This window comes from Salminus brasiliensis, chromosome 15 (assembly GCF_030463535.1).
Source record: "Salminus brasiliensis chromosome 15, fSalBra1.hap2, whole genome shotgun sequence".
Taxonomy (NCBI): domain Eukaryota; kingdom Metazoa; phylum Chordata; class Actinopteri; order Characiformes; family Bryconidae; genus Salminus; species Salminus brasiliensis.
The window spans coordinates 4679844-4699806 of record NC_132892.1 but is presented as its reverse complement, the minus strand read 5'-3'; the positions used below and the strand labels follow the sequence as shown (position 1 = coordinate 4699806).

Below are 19963 nucleotides of genomic sequence, written 5' to 3'. Positions count from 1 at the left end.
CATGCTATCGCTATGAACTTACACATTCACACCCATTAATGCCGCAGCATGTCTTCACCCCACTTCCTTTTACAATAATACAATAATAAGCCAGGAGACCCAACCTCAGCTCACCTAAGATTGCATCTCCTCTCGGCAGCTCATCTACTTGTTAGCTTTGTGGCTAAATGTACTGCTCAGACCACCAGCCCTTGTCTTTTGTCTTTTCTATGCAAACAAGAGGCAGTCCTTGAGCCTTTCAACAAGGGACGTCAGCAAGCAAATTTGCCTCTTTTTTATATATTATACATCTTTTGCTAGCTATTACACATAGCTTTAAGATAATACACCACGTGTATGTATCCCAGTGCAGCTGTCCACGTTTACAGTGCTCAACATACGTCCCTCTCCAATTCCTTTAGACCAGATTTCCCAGCTTCATCTCACTGCTGGGCATGACTTTGTCACTGGTGTGTTTGAGGATTAGATGCTATTTCTCTCTCGCAGGGATTAACTCCAGTAAACTCATTAATCATTTAACAGGGAAACTCTCAATGACACGTGAGTAGGCTAATACATTTAAGGAACTGGACAACACCGCTCTAATGCCTAGTGCTTGGTTCTACCATGTCCATTTGCTGGTCTGGGATATAAACTCTGCAGACACTTTTATGGTTCATATACATAGCAATGGGGGTAGTGTTACTGGGTCTACTATGAAGGAACGCTCTTCCGTAGCATTGCGCTCCATAGAGTGCATGCATCCTTCTCTGGGAGGTGTGGGTTTAAGCATCAAAGTCCATGATAAGGGCTCACCCTGGTTGGCTTGTTACGTAACCACTGCCTCCTAATCCGCACGTGCAAGCCTAGCCTGCTCCATGCCACGCCTCTTCTACAAAACCTTATTTAAGGCCGGACTGGCACTGGGTGCAGTTTCCCTTGTGGAGTTTTGCTGGGGACGGGCAGGTGCATGTGGGGAGTTCTGGACCGGCTTTCAACTTCACCTCCAGCCAACCATGCAAGAACCCTATCGGAGCGCTTCCCGTTTTTTCCCCGCTTTGCCTCAAAGACAGAATTCCTGTCTTATGTGCTATTGTTCCTGGTGAAAATGCCTTTCCCGCCAGCGACCAGGCCCAGAATCCTCTCCGGAGAAGTTGCAGAGAAGTCGCCGTGTCCCTCACCGGTCAGGGCTGCCGACAAGAAGAAGAGTTCCGTGAACTACAGGCTGAAGCAGCTGGGCAAGAAGGCCACCCAATACAAAAGCAAGCTACCCACCAGCTGTGCCGCTGCTGGGCACAGAGGCAAGAGTGCCTGGATCACAACCCCACAACCCGATGACTCCTCGAGCTTCTTCACGAACGCCTCCGGGATCTGTTCCTTGGGAACCAGCTCTGGCAAAAGTGTCTCGGCGACAAGTTCTAGCAAAGGGATGTCACCTAAAAGCAGGACGCCAACGGGCACCTCAGCAAGCCTCTCGACAGATGTTCGCAGCCCGCAAGCCTCTTGGGGCAGTTCAGGTTCGGCAGGCAATGCGGATGAGACCGGTGAGGCCATGAGCTTCTCGCTGAGCCTGACCCCTGAGGCTGTCCTGCTTCTGCAGAGGCGCAGCCACGAAAAGCAGCTCCGGGCAGCACGTGGAGGCCACGGCAAGACGGCACATCCGCAGAGAGAACTATCAGGCAAATCTGGGTCTCGGTCCAACATCCCACTTGTGAAAGTCTCCCTTTTGAATGACCGCCATCGATACGACGACGTGGAGTATGAAGAAGCGGGGGAGCAGGCGGTGGACCAAAGAGTGCTGTTGAAATGCGCCGAGTGGCTGCGTGGAGTTGAAAAGGCCGCAGGGGCTGCGACACTCGGCAAGACGGTGAAGGGCAGCCAGAAGACTATCTAGTACAGTGGCTGTGATCCAAGACGTAACCAAAGTCAGGGTGGTTTGGGGTGAAATGTCCAATTCTTGAGAAACTTACTGAGTCAGAATTATTCAAAGGAACCGTATCTATTAAAATCAACGATTCCTGGCATGGCATCCCTCAAAGAACCATCTGAAGCCCCTTCATTTTTTAAGACTGTACCACTATAGGACAAGATTTGAAGATTTTGATTTAGAATACATTTTACTAGTTCGGACCAGACCTTCAGCTTGAAGATGATTTGGAAGAAGACTGTAAGAGAGAGGGAAGAACTCTGGAGAGGGCTTCGGACTGGAGTTCGGGTGCTTGCTTCTGCTTTGGCGTGGGTAGCCAGTGCCACCTCTGATATTTGGAGCCAGAAATGATAGATGACTGGGTTAAATGGGAGAGGACGATGGGGTGATGGAGGGTTTTGAAGACACTAGCTGCGTTCCAAAGCCTAGGCTGCAGCCGAGGTAGGACGGGTCCTCGGTAGACTGTCCTACAGTATAACCAGGAACAGAAAGGTCCAGCCTCTTGCAAACTGCACTCTGGAGGCTTCGTCTTCGTGAAGACCATTGGGAAACCGAGGGCTTGGATGGATACATCAAAGGATAAAAGGATAAAGGATAAAGGTGCACGTATTCGTCACTGTACAGTGTGGACTGTACAGCGAAATGTGTCCTCCGCATTTAACCCATCTGGTAGTGAACACACACTCACACACACACACGTGTTAGGGGCAGTGAGTACACACACACACCCAGAGCGGTGGGCAGCCAACTCCAGCGCCCGGGGAGCAGAGAGGGTAAAGGGCCTTGCTCAAGGGCCCAACAGTGGCAGCTTGCCGAGCCCGGGAATCGAACCCACAACCCTGTTATCGATATCCCGGCGCTCTAACCGCTGAGCCACCACTGCCCATAAAAGTCTTGTTCCCTGACCGGGAATCGAACCCGGGCCGCGGCGGTGAGAGCGCCGAATCCTAACCACTAGACCACTAACCACTAGACCACCAGGGACCACCAGACCATCAGCTGCGTCCTCAACAACGGCCCGAACGTAGGCAGCATTTCTGGGCTCCGTCACCTTGGATCCGCCTCCAATTACGTGACGCCCCCAACCTCGACTGCAGCCTAGGCTTAGGGACACAGCTTTTGTCGTAGGCATCGTGTAGAGAGGTGGAATTTATAGGGCGTTAGATTTGGGAGGAGGGGCTTCAGGGATGTTCGGCCTTCCAAAACTACACAGCTTTGGATAGTGAATAAAATTACCATGTTTGTGTTGTAGTGTCGCGCCCCTTGTTTCCCATCATCACCAGTGCAAAGAAACCAGTGCAAAGAAACCTGAGCTTCCCCCCTCTCACTGACTTTGTTTACATCTCAACCACCGAATTCTGGAGGAGAAATCCATGGAAAGGACCTCCTCTTGTGCAAATGAGCTCTTGAGAGGGAAATGACGAGCAATGAAATGTATGTGAAGGAGAGAGTTGCTCATTTGAATATGCCCTTTTTCAATGCTTGTACCTTTTCTTTCTCAAACCTGTGTGGTGTTTCTACTGGTCACTCAGTCTAGGAACAGATCAAGCTGGAAATAAAGACAGCAAGTAGGCTAATGCTACACATTTGCATCATTAATTGCGTTCATCTTCGCCAAGCACATGGCTGCACCACAGCAGGAGGCTTAAGGATTTACTGCCTGCTTGTAGTGTCCTCTGACCTTATTAGCAAAGAGCTAACTATCACACGGAGCCCCATGTGCTCAGAGTTGAGGCGAGAAGCAAGGCCATAGCAGGTAAAAGTCAAAGATGATGACCTGCGCCGTTCAGTGAAGTTTGCTCTGATTATTTAATGACATCACTGTGCCTCAGAGGGCGGGGCAAAGTTATGAAAATAATATGCAAATAATTAAATGGGCTTTCAATGGCCCATCTCCCACATTTGTCTTGTACTGTTTAACAAAGGCCTGCTTTTTATCCCTTAAAAAATGATGCCTCATCATAGTTCATACTGTGCATTTAAGGCTGGTGCATGCAAATGAGGCCTGTTCTGGTTGGCTGCCTTTTATTGTACCTCTTTCAAAAAGCAGTGCAAGCAGTAGAACTTCAGCGTGAGATGTGCACCAATCAGCCTTCACTTCGAACCCACTGAAAGGGAAGCGAATAGCATCGAGTATTTCATTTTAATGGCACCCGTTACGGGGTGGTTGATACATATTAGGCTGATGATAAGGGTGTGTTTTGGTGATGTCTAGACAACTGGGTCAGAACATCTCCAAAACATCAGGCAGGTCTTGTAGGATGTTCTCAGTATGCAGTGGTAAGTACCTTGGAGCCAAAAGTGCTCCAAGGACAACCAGTGGACCAGCTACAGGGTCATTGATGTGATTCATGGAGGTCCCATCTCACAAATTACAGGACAGGTCTCAGCGCCGGACACCACAGGACACCACAGGACACCAGCAGGAGTGGGACCTACACAGTATTAGGCACCTGCCTAATACGGTGTAGGTCCCACTCCTGCTGGCATGGACCAGGCAAGGATCTCTGAAGGCGTCCTGTGGTGTCCGGCACCGGTTTTAATGTATTGGCTGATTGGTGTTTGTAAATATGTCGGTTTCCATGACAACGCAGACCAAAACAGGATTCAAAACAGGGTCGATCTCCCATATTTGGACTGTGGTGTTCACTCCAGAGCATAATCGGCTAAAGAGCATGTACATGACTACACTAAGGGACTGGTAAAGTACTATATGATCCACAGGCATGTCCACAGATCTTGCTTGTTAAACACACACTCAGGCCCTGTGCTCTGGATTAGGGCGGTCCATTCAGGGTAAATGAGAGTGAACTCGAAAGCTTTACATGTCTTTTACATCGGAAACACACAGTCAAATCAGGGCAACACCCCTTCGCCATTAGAATCCGTAAAGGCATAAGCCTTTTCATTTGAGTAACAAACCAGTCTGAGCCTCCTGCTTCTGTGATGGGCTGTGGTGTAGTTTATTAGACACACACACCTGGGTTCAACACACACCTGTTCCTTGGAGAGCAACAGCGACGTCCGAACAAGCCATTCTCTGCTGAGCTTGGAGAACTGGCTCACTGAAACAGCGGTAAATTCACAGTAAGTTTGAAATATTTAATAATATTAATATTTCAAATAACGTTGTTTTAGCTGTTACATCAGAATTGAAGGATTATGGAGTAATCAGGTTTTTGCAACTTAAAAATCTTTCATTAAATAAAATGTAATAAAATCATTAATATTAACAAGGTACGTTTATGTAGTACCTTTATTAAACCCAATGATGTTGTACAATAGCATAAAAACAATGACAAAATCACAACATTTTTATTAATAATGATTTCATAAGGAATAGTGAATAGGGGGGGAAATCTTAAGGTATAATAATATTACGGACTATGTATTAATAATGATCATTTAAAAAACTAAAAGAAAAAAAATGACATATAAAGCTTTGAAATTTGCATTTGCATTTTTCTTAACTTCACGCCTAAAAAATTAAGAGACAGTAATATTCTTTAAAAAATCGAACATCAATAGAATTTTCTGATTTACTTAAGGCAGATTCTAAAAACAACTGGTATAAGTTTTTATCTTAGGAAAGCTTTTGTGAATCTGGCTCGAGGTCTTTCCTAATGATGACTGCGAACAAGCCATGCCCCTAACAAGATAATTAAGGTTCAAACTCAAACCTTTTGGTTTTGGGAGATGAATTAAGAAATAAGTCTTAAAAAAAAAAAACCTTAAGCTTAAAAAAAAAAAACAATAAGATACATTTATATTCTTTAAAAATCATCTTCTTAGCTTTTTGCTTAAATATACAGAAATATTGTAAGAACAATTGGTATTCTCCAAAAAAAATATGTTTCTAAATATTTTTTACCTTAAAAAAAACTTTAAAATTCTTATGAACTTCAAACCTTTCAGCTTTTAGAGATTAGTTTTAGGACTTTAGAGGTAAGTTTCTAAAATGATCAGTCTATTTTTTAAAAAATTACAAAATGAATGTGTAGTTTAATGTGATTTAAAGTGAAGATTGTTCTCGAAAATGTTTGAAGGCTTAGTTTGATTCTGTTTTGTTTATGATAAGCGGTAAAATACAGCATAAATGTCTGTTATGGCCTAAACAAAAATAGGTGTTATCTAAAGAATTTTGTTTTTTAGGAGAACAAATTCAAAACTCCTAATTTTCTGCTTTTCCTTCTTAACTCTTCACATAAGAAAGACTAGATTACATTTGTGGAGAATTACATAAAAGAAAAGTCTTATAAATTACAGCTTTTGGAGATTAGTTTTAAGATTTTAGAGGTAAGCCTTAAATTAAATAGTTGAATTACAGAATGAAAAAGTAATTTAATGTGATTTAAAGTGGAAAAGGTTCTCAAAGTACTGTTTCTAATATAAGGAAAATTTACTTGTAGAAACTTGTTTACTGGAAATGTTTCAAGGCTTTGTTTAATTCAGTTTTTCCTCTACTTTGCCTCCACTGCTTGGATTGAACTGAAAATTGGAATATTATATCTGGTTATTTTGCATTGTTTAAACTGTGAAATGCAGCAAAAAAGTCTATATAACAAACAGCCATAATAAGAAAACAGAAAATCTTAAGAAAAGAATGAAAACTTTCTTTAGAGAATCTTAAGAAATCCTCGTAAGATGTGTTTTAAAGAATTGCATTTAAGAAAATTATTTTCAACTTCTTGGTGTTTTTCTGTTAAGATTCTTCTAAGGACTTTTCTCTTGGGAATCCGGCCCCAGGTCTTTTGTAACGATGACTGTGAACAAGCCATGCCCCCAAACAGCTAATTAAGGTGTGAGAAAATGGTGAAGGTTACATAAGAGCTCAAACCTTTTGGATTTGGGAGATCAGAGGTGTAATTCATAGAATTCTCTTAAGAAAAAAGATAAACTCAGATAAACTCTCAAATAAACTTTTCCCCCCTAATTTAATGCTTTAAAGAAAAACATTAAGATGAATTTATATTCTTCAAAAATCTTCTTTTGAAGTTTAAACTTTTCAACATTTGGAGATTTTTTTAGGATTTTAGAGGTAAACCTATAAAATGATCAGTTTAAATGGCGGAATTACAGAATTAAAATTGAATTTAATGTAATTTAATTTAATTTAATGTAATTTAAAGTGGAGATAGTTCTCAAAGTCCTGTTAGTGTTGTTAGTGTCTCAATAAGGAAAATTCGCTTGTAGCTCTTGTTTACTGAAAACGCTTAGTTTGCTTCATTTTATTTATAATAAATATAAGAATATTTATTGATTCTTGACTCAATTATTAATTATTAATTCAATCTTTTGCATTGTTTATGAAAACCAGCAGAAAGGTCAGTTACAAATGGCTTAAATAAGAAAACAAAGAGTGTCCTAAGAAAATCTTAAGAATATAATTAAGAACTTTTTAAAAATTCTTACGTTTTTTTTTTTTGAGAATTGCATTTAAGAACACGTCTTAGTGTTTCTAAGATCCTTCGTAAGTTTTTTTTTTTCTCAAGATTTTTGTAAATACAGCCCCTGTTCATTTTCTACTCACTTAACTATTCACACTGGTGTCCAAACGTTTGCATGCTACTATAACTTGTTGGATTCTTCTATAGAAAGTGATTTCAACGCTACATCCAGTGCGTGAACATGGTGAATTATCTTTCTAAGACGCTTTTAGCTCTTTATTGCCTTATATTTGATTACCCACTACCAGAGTAAGCAGCTTCCTGAGTTTCACAGGTATCCTAATACAGTTACATATACAGGCATATATACGGTATGATATACCAGCTGGCTCTGTGCTTTTACATGTGTTCACAGATGGAGGAGCTGGACGAGACTCAGCTGAAGAATGAGGTGGACAGTCTGAAACTGCAGCTGCAGATTACCAGAGAGAAAACCTCTGTCACTGTCCCAGAGTGAGTGGTGTAACAACCCTTGCATAGATGAATGGTTTTTTGACCAGCATGACCAATTTGTCCAGGCTAGTCAACCAGTATGACCAAACTTGTTAATAATCATGACCAGCATGACCAATTTATCCAGGCTAGTCAACCAGTTTGACCAGTTTCCTTAATGATTATGACCATCATGACCAATCTGTCCAGGCTAGTCAACCAGTTTGACCAATTTTCTTAATGATCATGACCAGCATGACCAATCTGTCCAGGCTAGTCAACCAGTTTGACCAATTTTCTCAATGATCAAGACCAGTATGACCAATCTGTCCAGGCTAGTCAACCAGTTTGACCAATTTTCTTAATGATCAAGACCAGTATGACCAATCTGTCCAGGCTAGTCAACCAGTTTGACCAATTTTCTTAATGATCATGACCAGTATGACCAATCTGTCCAGGCTAGTCAACCAGTTTGACCAATTTTCTCAATGATCAAGACCAGTATGACCAAACTTGTCCAGGCTAGTCAACCAGTTTGACCAATTTTCTCAATGATCAAGACCAGTATGACCAAACTTGTCCAGGCTAGTCAACCAGTTTGACCAATTTTCTTAATGATCATGACCAGTATGACCAAACTTGTCCAGGCTAGTCAACCAGTATGACCAATTTTCTTAACGATCATGACCAGCACGACCAATCTGTCCAAACTAGTCAACCAGTATGACCAATTTTCTAAATGATCATGACCAGTATGACCAAACTTGTCCAGGCTAGTCAACCAGTATGACCAATTTTCTTAACGATCATGACCAGCACGACCAATCTGTCCAGACTAGTCAACCAGTTTGACCAATTTTCTTAACGATCATGACCAGCATGACCAATCTGTCCAGACTAGTCAACCAGTATGACCAATTTTCTCAATGATCAAGACCAGTATGACCAAACTTGTCCAGGCTAGTCAACCAGTTTGACCAATTTTCTTAATGATCATGACCAGCATGACCAATTTTGGTAAGTACTGCACACCTCAACGCCCCACAAGATGGTTCTACTGTAACCGAATAAGGTCATTCACCTTCCCTCTCAGTGGTTTTAATGTTATGGCTGATCGGTGTACGCTAATCTGGAGCTGCAGACTCAACACACCTGCTTGGTTTCTTCTCTCACTTCCAGGCTGGTCAAATGGATCGAAGAGAAAATGGCAGAGGATCCATTCCTGAATGCTGAGATGATGAGGGACAACCCATGGGTGGAATCAGGGAAATGTGTGGTGCTATAGAAACAGGTCGGCCGCTGACCACCCATGAATTACTGCAGTGGCTCCACCCTTCGTCAGAATTCCACTTTTTTTGGCTAGCATGGTCGATGCTGGCCGTGTTATGGTTAGCAGGAATCAGAATTCGATACACTGTAATGGGTTAAGATATTTTTTTAGTTTTTACCTCTAGATAATTATCTCGGTCATTAATTTGGGATAATTACAGTAAGCTACTTATTTCAGGATACCTAATTATTCATATCTTTGTATTTGAGACCAATTTCAAAAGTAAATATTATTAAGAAATCAGTTTCAGGACCCCAGGTGGTCCAGCAGACTAAGGTGCCATCACTAAGACAACTCATCATGACGTGATTTATGTGGACTTATTGGAAATATCCCAGAATGCATTAGACGCCACAATGCTGTTCCAATTGCAGAACTGCCGTATAGCGTCCTCCTGTCCTCGGGAGTTTGTACTGGCGAGTCCAACTTGCCGAGTCAGGACTACGGAGTACACCAGTCCCAATTTGGCGTACCTTAGATTGAGGATCCCAAGATGAGCTTTGGGAGGTAATTGAGGTAATAAGTGAGTAGTGATGGTGCCATCTACTGGCCAGGGTGGCTAATGCACCAGTTTTCCCGTTTCTTATTATTGCTTGACTATTTTTTTCCCCCTCTCAAATTAATTCTCTCGAGATAAAAATGGTAAAATATTTTTTATATAAGTTTTTTCACACATTATAGGAAAAGCCATGTAATTCTTCCCTGCTGTAATGTCCTTTGTTAATACTGTGTTAATATTATAAAGGTTCAACACTAAAAATGGCAGAAATCTTACAAAAAAACACACAAAAAAACGGGGTTTTAATTTTTTTCAATTATTACATGCTAATGCAGTTTTTGTGATGGTAAAAAAAAAATACAGTGTAGCAGCACTTAACTGATTAGCCAAAATCAAAAAGTAGCACGCTAAGCACGATATAACGTGGTAAAATGTGATCTAATGGGGTAAAAAAAATGTTAACTACCTACTATTAATCTAACATCTTTATCGTCAGAAAGGCTGTGATGGTTACATCCCTAGTCAACACTGCTGCCAAATGTTTAGCCTGTGTTTGATCATCAGTTCCTGTACCGTGTATTTCTTTAATAGGTGTGAAACGGCTTCTTTGTCTCTCGTATCCTGCAATAAACCACTCCGTGGCTCGGCTCGAGGGCTCCGTGTGATAAAAACCACTTCAGTGGGGTATGGCAATAGCTTTACCATTACTGCTAATGTCCTGTCAAGCAAACTAGACACAAACAAATGACACAGGAAACAGCAGGATGAATAATACATCAAGAATATTTATTCACAGATTCTGCCCTAGATGCAGTTTGTTACATACAGTAATATGTAGAAATATAATACATGTATCCTCCACACACTTTCCTGGACCTTCTCAGAGCAGTTCCCTAATGTAAACGTTACGGCGCACTGCGTTGGACACGCCCTCGTTGAACCTAAACCACACGTCGCTGTTTCCCACAGCTTTTCCAATCTGCAAGGTCCCGTTTAGCTTGCCATCTTCACCTACACAAGACGAGGGAAATGAAAGGGTCAGTAAAATGAATCTGTCAAAGGCTAAACGCCACAGCTACTTCTAGAGAAGAATAGGGGGAGAGCAGGTAAAACGAGTGGGTGCTAGCCAGGTGCAAGACTAAAAGCTAACCCTCCCAGACCCGTATTACAATCTCTTTAGCTAGCTAACTGCACACCGTGCCGACACTGAGGGGACCCAGACAGGACAACAGCAACAACACTATACGGTAAAACTTGTGAAAAATTACAAGCAAAATTTACAATGTTCTTGTTACAGTGCTAGTAGCTGCTGTATGCAGTCAAGGTGACGATAACCAGCCAATAGAAGCAGGGTTCATCAAGCTGAAGAGAATCTGGAACATTTTCTTTTGAGTCATTACCGAACAAAAGCATGAAGAAATGAATACTGGGTCCCAAGGTAGTTTTCTACGGAAGGTTTAATGAGAACTTGTGAAAAACTGAGCGTGATTCTTTTTTTTTTGTGGATTGTAATCTGCCTCGACAATTTATTGGCAGTAAAATAAAAGTTATAATGTTAAGAATATTAAAACGGACAATTAATATATTATTGTAAAATTTACAGGACTCTTAATCTTTAAATAGAATTAATCAAGACTAACTTTTAGTTAACTTAAAGTTGATTAAACTAAATACATAAATAAAGTAAAAAACAAGTGTGCTAGCCAGGTGCCAGGTTAAAAGCTAACCCTACCAGACCCTTGTTACAATTTAATGTAATTTAATTTAATTTAATGTAATTTAAAGTAGAGATAGTTCTCAAAGTCCGGTTAGTGTTGTTAGTGTCTAAATAAGGAAAATTCGCATGTAGCTCTTGTTTACTGAAAACACTTAGTTTGCTTCATTTTATTTATAATAAATATAAGAATATTTATTGATTCTTGACTCAATTATTAATTATTAATTCGATATTTTGCATTGTTTATGAAAACCAGCAGAAAGGTCAGTTACAAATGGCTTAAATAAGAAAACAAAGAGTGTCCTAAGAATGAGAACTAAATACATAAATAAAGTAAAAAACAAGTGTGCTAGCCAGGTGCCAGGCTAAAAGCTAACCCTACCAGACCCTTGTTACAATCTCTCTAGTTAGCTAACTGCACATGGTGCCGACTCTGGACAACACCGCCACTATCCGGTAAGACTTCTGAATAAATACAAGAAATATTTATGATGTTCTTGTTACAGTGCTAGGCTAGGCTAGGCAAGGCTTTGTGGCTCCTGAGAGCCACAAACAAGAGTTCATCACTTAGTTCACGACTCCACCTCACACAGGAAAAACTGCATGATTCATTTGAAGGGAAAGTAACAGGGTGGTAAATAGCTTGTAAGGTGACATCTGAGTATTTTTCACCCCAACGAAAGTCACATACTTACTATTTATACATCATACTAATTACAAAATACATTTACAATTGCAATTTTATGGCAACTCTGAGTACACATTAGAACTGGCACTGCAGATGTTAAGTGTAAGTATACAAGGAAACCCAAGAAAACAAGGAGGTGGATCTGGCTTAATATGGCCAACATCCTATCCATTGCCTGGATAAGGGACAAATTCTTCCACTGGATCAGATTGAGACGTCCCTATTTACTCCATACAGGACCCTTGAGTACAGATTTTGGTTCGAAGGCAGATATACGACAGCGAACCACAGCTAAAACGCCTCACCTATTCTACTTTAGGTCTGCCTATGCCCTAACAGTGCCTCCACCATGTTTAACAGACGATGCGATATGCTTCGGATCAGGAACCCGGCCTTTCCTTCTCTATACTCAAGTTAATCCTGGTTTAATCTGTCCAAAGCATCTTGTTTCGGAGCTTTTTTCCATCAGTGGAATGTTCCCTTTCTTGAGTGGTGCCGCTGGTTTGTATTTGCTAAGCTCATGAAGACGTCTCTTGATTGTGGACTATGACAAACGATAACCTACCTCCTCGAGAGTGTTCTTGACCTGACTAGATATTGTGGACAGGTTTTTCTTAACCAAGGAAAGAATTTCTTGGCTGTAGCAAACGAAACGCACCCTTAAATGCACCGCAAAGAGGCAGGCAATGACATCAGAGTGCACCAACTCACCTGTCGTCACACTGACAGCAGGCTTCTCTTTTGGCACGATGGCTCGTCCAAAGAAATCCAATTCAGGCTGCAAAAACAACAGGAGGGAAACACATTTTCATGTACATCAACATAACCCTGCGATAAAACCTTCAGGCGATGCTTCTACGCTGATCCTCTATTAACCCAATTAATCCCGGGTTAAGACCTTCAGGCACAGAGCTTCCGTGTATTTATGGTCAAAGGGTGAGGATTTGTAAGTGGGGTATTAATATAAAGGTGCCATGTAGAGGATCTGAGGTGGCTTAATGAGATTCTGAAGCATTGTGGGAGGTTCGCAATGCATTAAATGGATACCGTGTACACAACATAGACAGAGTGGCTGGACGAACGTGTTCATGAAGTGTGGTGCGGATCGCTCACCTTGCTTTCCACAACCGTCTGTTTGACAATGTTCTCCAGACGTTGCTGGTGGTTCCTACTCGTCGGTTTTGTCGCCTCCGGCTTCTTCGCCTGCTGTTCTTTCTCTACTGCCTACAGATTAATCAAGATAAAGAACAGGATACAGGTCTCATGGTGCTTCTGATTGGCCAACCCAGCTTCGCTTTTCTGAACTACCTTCTGAAAAGACAATGGTCATCTTATCCATTTTGTGTCTCAGTTAACATCCCTATTAAACTGTCCACCATGTGATCACAATGGAAAGTATTAAAACCATTTCAAAGGTTCTAGAGTATCAGAGGTTCAAGCCAAAAGCCATTATCTACAAATTGAGAATCCTAGAAACACTGGAGAATCTTTCTAAGAATGGCTGGATGGCCACCCAGCAGATCATCCAAGAAGTGTCAGCTGAGGTCAGTGTTCATATCTCTACAGTAAGATATTAACTAGGTAGGAATCAGGGGTGGACCAAGTGGTCAGAGGATTGCTCCTGGTTCAAATCCCAGGTCACACTGCCTGCCATCAGTAGCCAGAGCTCTAGAGAGCACAACTGGCCTTGGTTTCCCCCTTTGACCAACTGTGCTCTGTCTGGCTCCGGCTGCTGATGGCAGGCATATATATCAATATCAATCAGAATAAGGAGGATCCTGGGTGGAGCAACAGTCCAAGTGCAAACCCCTATAACACCACAGACATCCGTGGCGTTGAGTCCAAGAGAGAATAACCGACCTAGCTCTCTCTAGGTGGGTAGTATGGCCCTCCCTCTCCCCCATTACTGTTTTGTATGTCTTGTAAGGCGTACATGGTAGCCTTTACCCCCCACAGTACCGGTCGTTTTGCGTGATGTGGTGGGGGGGGTCTTGGCTAGTGGGTAAGAGCTGGCAATGACTAAACCGGAGGGAAAATTAAGCATCTTACCCTTTGGGGGTTGCGTTTCTGATGGGCTTGCTCGACCCTCCTCATCTTCTCCAGCTCGGTCTCCCTGGCTATTAGCTGCTTCACCTGATAGGTCAACTGCTTCCTCGGGGGCAGACCAGGAAACCGCACCACATCCTCCACATTACTGCACACAGATATAGATTATATATATTTATACACACCATAAGCCTTAGACTGAAAGTAAGGCATAACGTATGACCATAGATTTAAAGGAAAAGGGAGGAAAGTGGGTTTGGTGTGAAATGGTTCCCTGCATAGATCTTAACTGACATTATTTATTTATTCATATATTTAACAAATATCACATTAAAATGATGAAATTTGCAGGAAACGGCCAGGAGAATTCTAAAAACACTACCAAAAATAAGTCATTTGTTGACTCTCTGAGGAAAAGCCTTTTCACCTTTCAGTATCCACTGAGAAGAGTGCTGATCGCATGCATACAATGACCAAGTAGGGTCGAAAGTCCAAGTAGGGATTTAGCTCGAGTCTCCATTGTGAAGCCATAAAGTGTCGTACTGCTCCTTAAAGCCGTCAAGAAACTGGAGCCCCACTAAAACTGTTCTGTTCCTGTCGAATCCTCCTTCAAACGTCTTGCAAATGACACCACGGGTCATTCTTAGCAGTCACTGGTCAACCGGACCAGGCCTGCAGCCGCGTCAGTCGAGTTTGTCCGTCGCCACGCCGAATGCATCCGTGTGGTTCACGAGAGCCTGAAGCTGAAGCTGCTCTCGGTGCGAGAGGGCGGGCAGATAGAGGAAGGCATAAACAAGGAGGAGCAGCAGCAGAGCGACGAGCAGCGGAACCCCCCAGTCCGACGTGACCAGGGTTTGCTGGCAGCGGGCCTGCAGGAAGGAATGCTGCATGGTTCTGCTGCGCACAGAAGAAAGTCAGAGAGACAACACGCTTACAACGTCTCGCACCAGCAAGAGTTCATAACTCACCCCCTGCTGCAGCGTGTCAGCTAAGACACGCATGGGATCTGGTTTATGCACTTGTTTAGAGACGCTAGGCTAACATTGCTAACGGACGATGGACTCGGTCTGCCGCCAATCTCATCTCTGTAAAAACATGTCCAGCGTTGTTCGCTCAACCTGTCTGTGATGTGAACACACTTAGAAGTACGAGTTGCCTTCATTTAATAAATAAATAAATAAATAAATAAATAAATTCAACTTTGCTGCACAGTTGAATTGTGGGGCAGTCCTTTTGGGTGAGCATTTCTACGGCAGCTTACGGTCACAATTACGGTCATAAACATCAGTTCAACAGGCCCTAAAATAGAACCCTGTGTAATTACAGAGATTCCCTTAGCCTCTTCTGTTCCAAAGTAAAGCAGCATGCTAATATCAAACATGTCCTAACTGATCATCAACTATCATACCAGTTCAAATCATTCAGCAGCCCAAGGCCGACGCGGTAGCGTACACCTGAGCGATTACAGCATCTTAAAAATCAACCACACCGAGACACCCATTAACACCCCACCCAACACCCCAACATACACAACCACCAAAAGTGCCCGAATCAAACACGGCATACGAGTGTGGATCCTCCATTCCACCGAACAGCTTCGACTCAAGCGTGGGCCTTCCTTCTCATTTTCCTTTCGTTCCTTTTTCCCATTGGTTACACAGTGTCCAAAAGTCCAGGAGTCGGCTGGTACATCTTCTAGACCCACACTCGCCGTCCGGATTCCAACCACTGAGACCAGGGCACTGAAACTGGAGTGCTGCCGACAACAAAACAATACCCTGGGGTCCACGTGATCAGCATTTCCATCTCCTCTAATCTGGAGGTTCAACATAATCTAGCGCAGAGCTCAAACGTGGCCATGCATGTGTGTAAACCTCATCCACAAACACGCCGTACCTGAGGGACGCGGCTTTGCAATTCCTGCAGATATTAGGTAGTCAGGGGTGGGATTATTGGATTCAGCTATTTTAGGAAGTCGTGCATTTACAATACGCTTAAATTTAGAGCCTAGAGTCCAGCGTTAGCCTAGCGTCTCCCATTCTAAACTAAAGAAGCAAAGGTCAAAAGTCAAGAGCTGGTTGGAAAATTGGAGTGAAACGTTCTAGTCCATCGGTTTCACAGACGATGTTCTAGATTCTTCTGGTTTTCTCTACAGGAACACTGAATAGGGTTTGTTCATCACACCCCCGATTCACAAAAGCCATCCAAAGCCGATACGTTTTGTCCTTTGTATCCAACTGAATGTCACTGGGTCTTCCGCTTCCACCTAGTGTAGTAGCTAAGAGGCTTTCGCAGCATTAGGCTGTAATTGGAGTAGCTGGTGGGGTTATTATATAACAGCGCTGATGTGTAGCAGAATTGTAGCAAACACACAGTAATATTACCTTTTTTGTGCTTATGTACCTCATAAAGGGGGATGATTATCAAATTATGTATTTTAATAATAATAATAAAAAAAAGAACAGTTTAGACTCATATTTCCCCCATTTACCCTCCTACACAACTCTTATGAGAGTCTCAGATGTTAATTAGCTTGTTAGCGCTGTGGCTCATTCACAGCCATCATTAGGAAACCCATGTCCCAACAACCAGCAGCCATGGGCTCCTCTAAGCAGCTACCTAGTGCTTTGAATCTGTGAGCTATGAGTTTTCAGGTTGCCGTTGCCTCAGATCGTGATGTAATGAAGAACTGGTAACATAAACAGTGAAGATGAGGTCTAGGAGATCAAGGAAAACTTCCGAAATAATGGCTTGCAAGGCCGGTGCACTGGTCTACTGTGCAGCGACTCCCATGCCCTCCGGCCACAAAAATCCAGCATCCGCCTAAACGCAACCTGGCCACAATGACCAAAAGGTACGCCTGGAGAAAATCGTGGGGCAGATTTTCACGAAAAGACCTCTTTAACTGTGGATCTGTGCCTCCGCCAGCCTCCGCCACATTCGACTGGAAGCACGAAGAACGGATCGTCAGTGAAAAAGCTGAAGATGAAAAGAGGATGAGCTTCAAACACACCTCAAAACCCACAACGGAGGCGTCGACAGGCACAGGCTGAAGATTTCGCCACCGCCCCCCAGATCTCCACAGAGCAGTGCAGCAAGACGGCCCAGGAACCTCCCCCAGACAAGCGTTTCCAACAGACATTTTAAGCAGGGTGCCCAAACTTTTGCACGCCACTGTAATTTTTTTCTATATAATATGAAGATCTGGTGTCCTGCCCCGTATATAAGTGTGTGTGTACGAGTTTGTGTTTGTACTCACGGCTCAAGTACGTAAGTGTACTGGCCCTCAGGCGTGCGATCCTGTCTGTAGGTCAGGTTGTAGTTGATCATGGTGTCTATGAGCTCACAGAGGTGCTGTTTCTCCCTGGTGCTGTAGAGCTGGGGATTTACCTGAAAGGCAGCACACGAGCACAGAGCAAAGCATTGCCGATTAACTATAAAAGGGTAACTTTGGCCTGTGCTGATCATTGTGATGACCACCGATCAGTTACCGGTCTCAGTTTGGGGCAGATGAGTTCCAGCAAAAGGCTAAGGAAGTCCAGGCAGAGGGTGCTCTGGCAAATGCGACTCTGGATCGCAGGCGGGATCTCCGTCAACATGGAAACGACGGCGTTCTTGGTGTGCTGGGTTTTCGTAAGAGCCTGTAAGAGAGAGCGACGGGTGTGCAGGTTAGCCCGCAGTCATTTTGGTTGACCATTTCACTGCCAGCTTAAAATGTTTAATACGGTCATCATTTACATCAGTTCAGAAGGCCCTGAAATAGAACTCTGTGGGACTCCACAAAATCTGGTCAAATCAGGAATGACCATGCGCTAGTTTCTGCTTTAGAATATTAGATATTAGATATTTAGGGGGTTCATAATTTGGCATATTATGTATGTACAGGTTCAGGCTGGACGTGGGATTACATCGATTGAGACAGATTGATTGACAGGTGGTTAGAACATGGGACCAATAAGATTAGCGGGGGGTAATAAATAGCGGCCGGTTAAGTCTACACCCTTAAAAAAATGGGGGTTCCTAAGTAAAAGCATTGATTCTACACTACATGGTTAAAAGTATTGGGACACTTCCAAGGAAGGGATTTCCAGATTTTGGAGAATTGCTGTGAGGATTTGATTGCATTTCGCAGCATGAGCAAGCTAGGAAGGTCAGGATTTTGAATGATGATCACCAGCCCCAGCTCCCCAACTCATCACTGAAGTATTGGATGGAGCACCACCATCCAATACTCCATATTCCAGAGAACACAGTTCTTCCACTGCTCCACAGCTCAATGCTGGGGGGCGTTATACCCCTCTAGCCCATGCCTGGCATTAGGCAGTATGGTGCCAATAGGTTCATGTTCATATTAGTGTCCTATTCTATTGCCAACTGACTTTAAAATTAGCTCAAATTTGGTGGGGAATTGTGGAAGCTAAATAGTTCTCCAAAGCAGGATGTTCTATTAATCATTTTTTTTAATAATTACATGCGTTTTAAAGCAAATACATCAAGATAGATAATAAATAATAGATAGAGAAGATAGATAAGCCAAATAATAAAAAAAATCAGGCTGGCTAATGAGTGTCCAGCTGGACCAGTGGAGATGTTGAGGGTTTTGGGTTAACACACAGGACACCCGCTCTTCACTATTAGGGAATGCATCTGAAGGTAGGTGAGCTGTATGTCCCTCGCTGCAACCAAACCAGAAAGACCAGAGCCCAGTCTCACCTCGTACTGGCTGTTGGGGTAGCTGATGCGGGGGACGGAGTTGGCCGCAAACAGGTAATGGAAGGCGGCGGGCAGGAAGGGCAGGTAGCGCATGAGCGAGTAGTTCTGGCCGTGCAGCATGGACTCGTTCACCAGGTCGGAGAAACACAGCCAGTCCAGCCCGGCACACACTCCCAACAGCCCCGGATCCTTTAGCTTCATACTGAGGAAGTTATCATACAGACCCTGAGAGAGGGGGGACGGGACGGGGGGGGACGGGGGGGAAGAGAGAGAGGGGAGGGGGTGAAATGCCTCTGCTGGGAATTCAGGGATTAGAGCTCCTCTGCTATATAGCACACAATGAATGCATCAACAGACAGGCAACCATAGCAACCATCTGGGGTACTATAGCAACCCCTCATGAACCAACTTAAAACACTACAGCACCCATCTAACAATGGCTTAACAACACAGTAGCAACTCAATAGCAACCCCCTGAGGTACTATAGCAACTTCTTAACAACACCATAGCAAGTGCCTGAGAAATAAGGACATCTTTACAGTCTCAGTCTAGTTCCAAATTGGATTCTGGCCAAGGCAGGCTAACCCTAGCAACACCCATCAATCAATCACTTAGCAACACAACAGCAACCAAATAGTTTACCATAGCAACCACCTTGCAACACAATAGTAAACACCTGGTACTGATACTATAGCGAGCACCTGGTATACTACAGTGAGCACTTAGCAATGCCATAGCGACCACCTGGGATACAACAGCAACCACCTAGAAACACCATAGCAAGTGCCTGGAAAATATGAAGTTCTTGCAACGCCACAGCACCCATTTAGCAACCACCTTGCAACATCATAGAAAACACCTGCTATAGCGACCACTTAGCAATGCCATAGCAACCACCTGGGATACTATAGTAATCATCTAGAAACACCATAGCCTGGGAAATATGGACTTCTTGCAACACTATAGCACCCATCTAGCAACCAAATACTATACCACAGCAACCACCTTGCATACCATGGCAGACACCTAGCAGCACCATAGTGACCACCTTGCAACCACTAAACCATAAAATAAACCACAGCATTCACTTGGGATTCCATAGCAACCCCCTGGAATTCCAAAGCATCCATCCAAGCAAATTCATTTTCACCCAAGTGACTACATAGCAACAGCCTAGCAACTGC

General features: G+C 43.2%; 2 protein-coding genes across 2 annotated transcripts in view; one reads left to right on the top strand and one right to left on the bottom strand.

The window, feature by feature from the left end:
* The first annotated feature begins 7708 nt into the window (after nt 1-7708).
* Nucleotides 7709-9070, top strand: gng13a (guanine nucleotide binding protein (G protein), gamma 13a). Its single transcript, XM_072657703.1, has 2 exons — nt 7709-7806; nt 8965-9070. The coding sequence occupies exons 1-2, from the start codon at nt 7709-7711 to the stop codon at nt 9068-9070; spliced, it is 204 nt and encodes a 67-aa protein (XP_072513804.1).
* A 1342-nt stretch (nt 9071-10412) lies between these two features.
* The window catches only part of chtf18 (CTF18, chromosome transmission fidelity factor 18 homolog (S. cerevisiae)), a 23901-nt gene continuing 14350 nt past the window's right edge, over nt 10413-19963 (bottom strand). The window contains exons 17-23 of the mRNA XM_072657673.1: nt 18779-19003; nt 17557-17706; nt 17325-17455; nt 14069-14213; nt 13133-13243; nt 12731-12797; nt 10413-10625 (exon numbers count right to left, since the gene is read on the bottom strand). Coding sequence (XP_072513774.1) covers nt 10495-10625; nt 12731-12797; nt 13133-13243; nt 14069-14213; nt 17325-17455; nt 17557-17706; nt 18779-19003 — 960 coding nt within the window. The 3' untranslated portion in view covers nt 10413-10494. The remainder of the gene's footprint in view (nt 10626-12730; nt 12798-13132; nt 13244-14068; nt 14214-17324; nt 17456-17556; nt 17707-18778; nt 19004-19963) is intronic.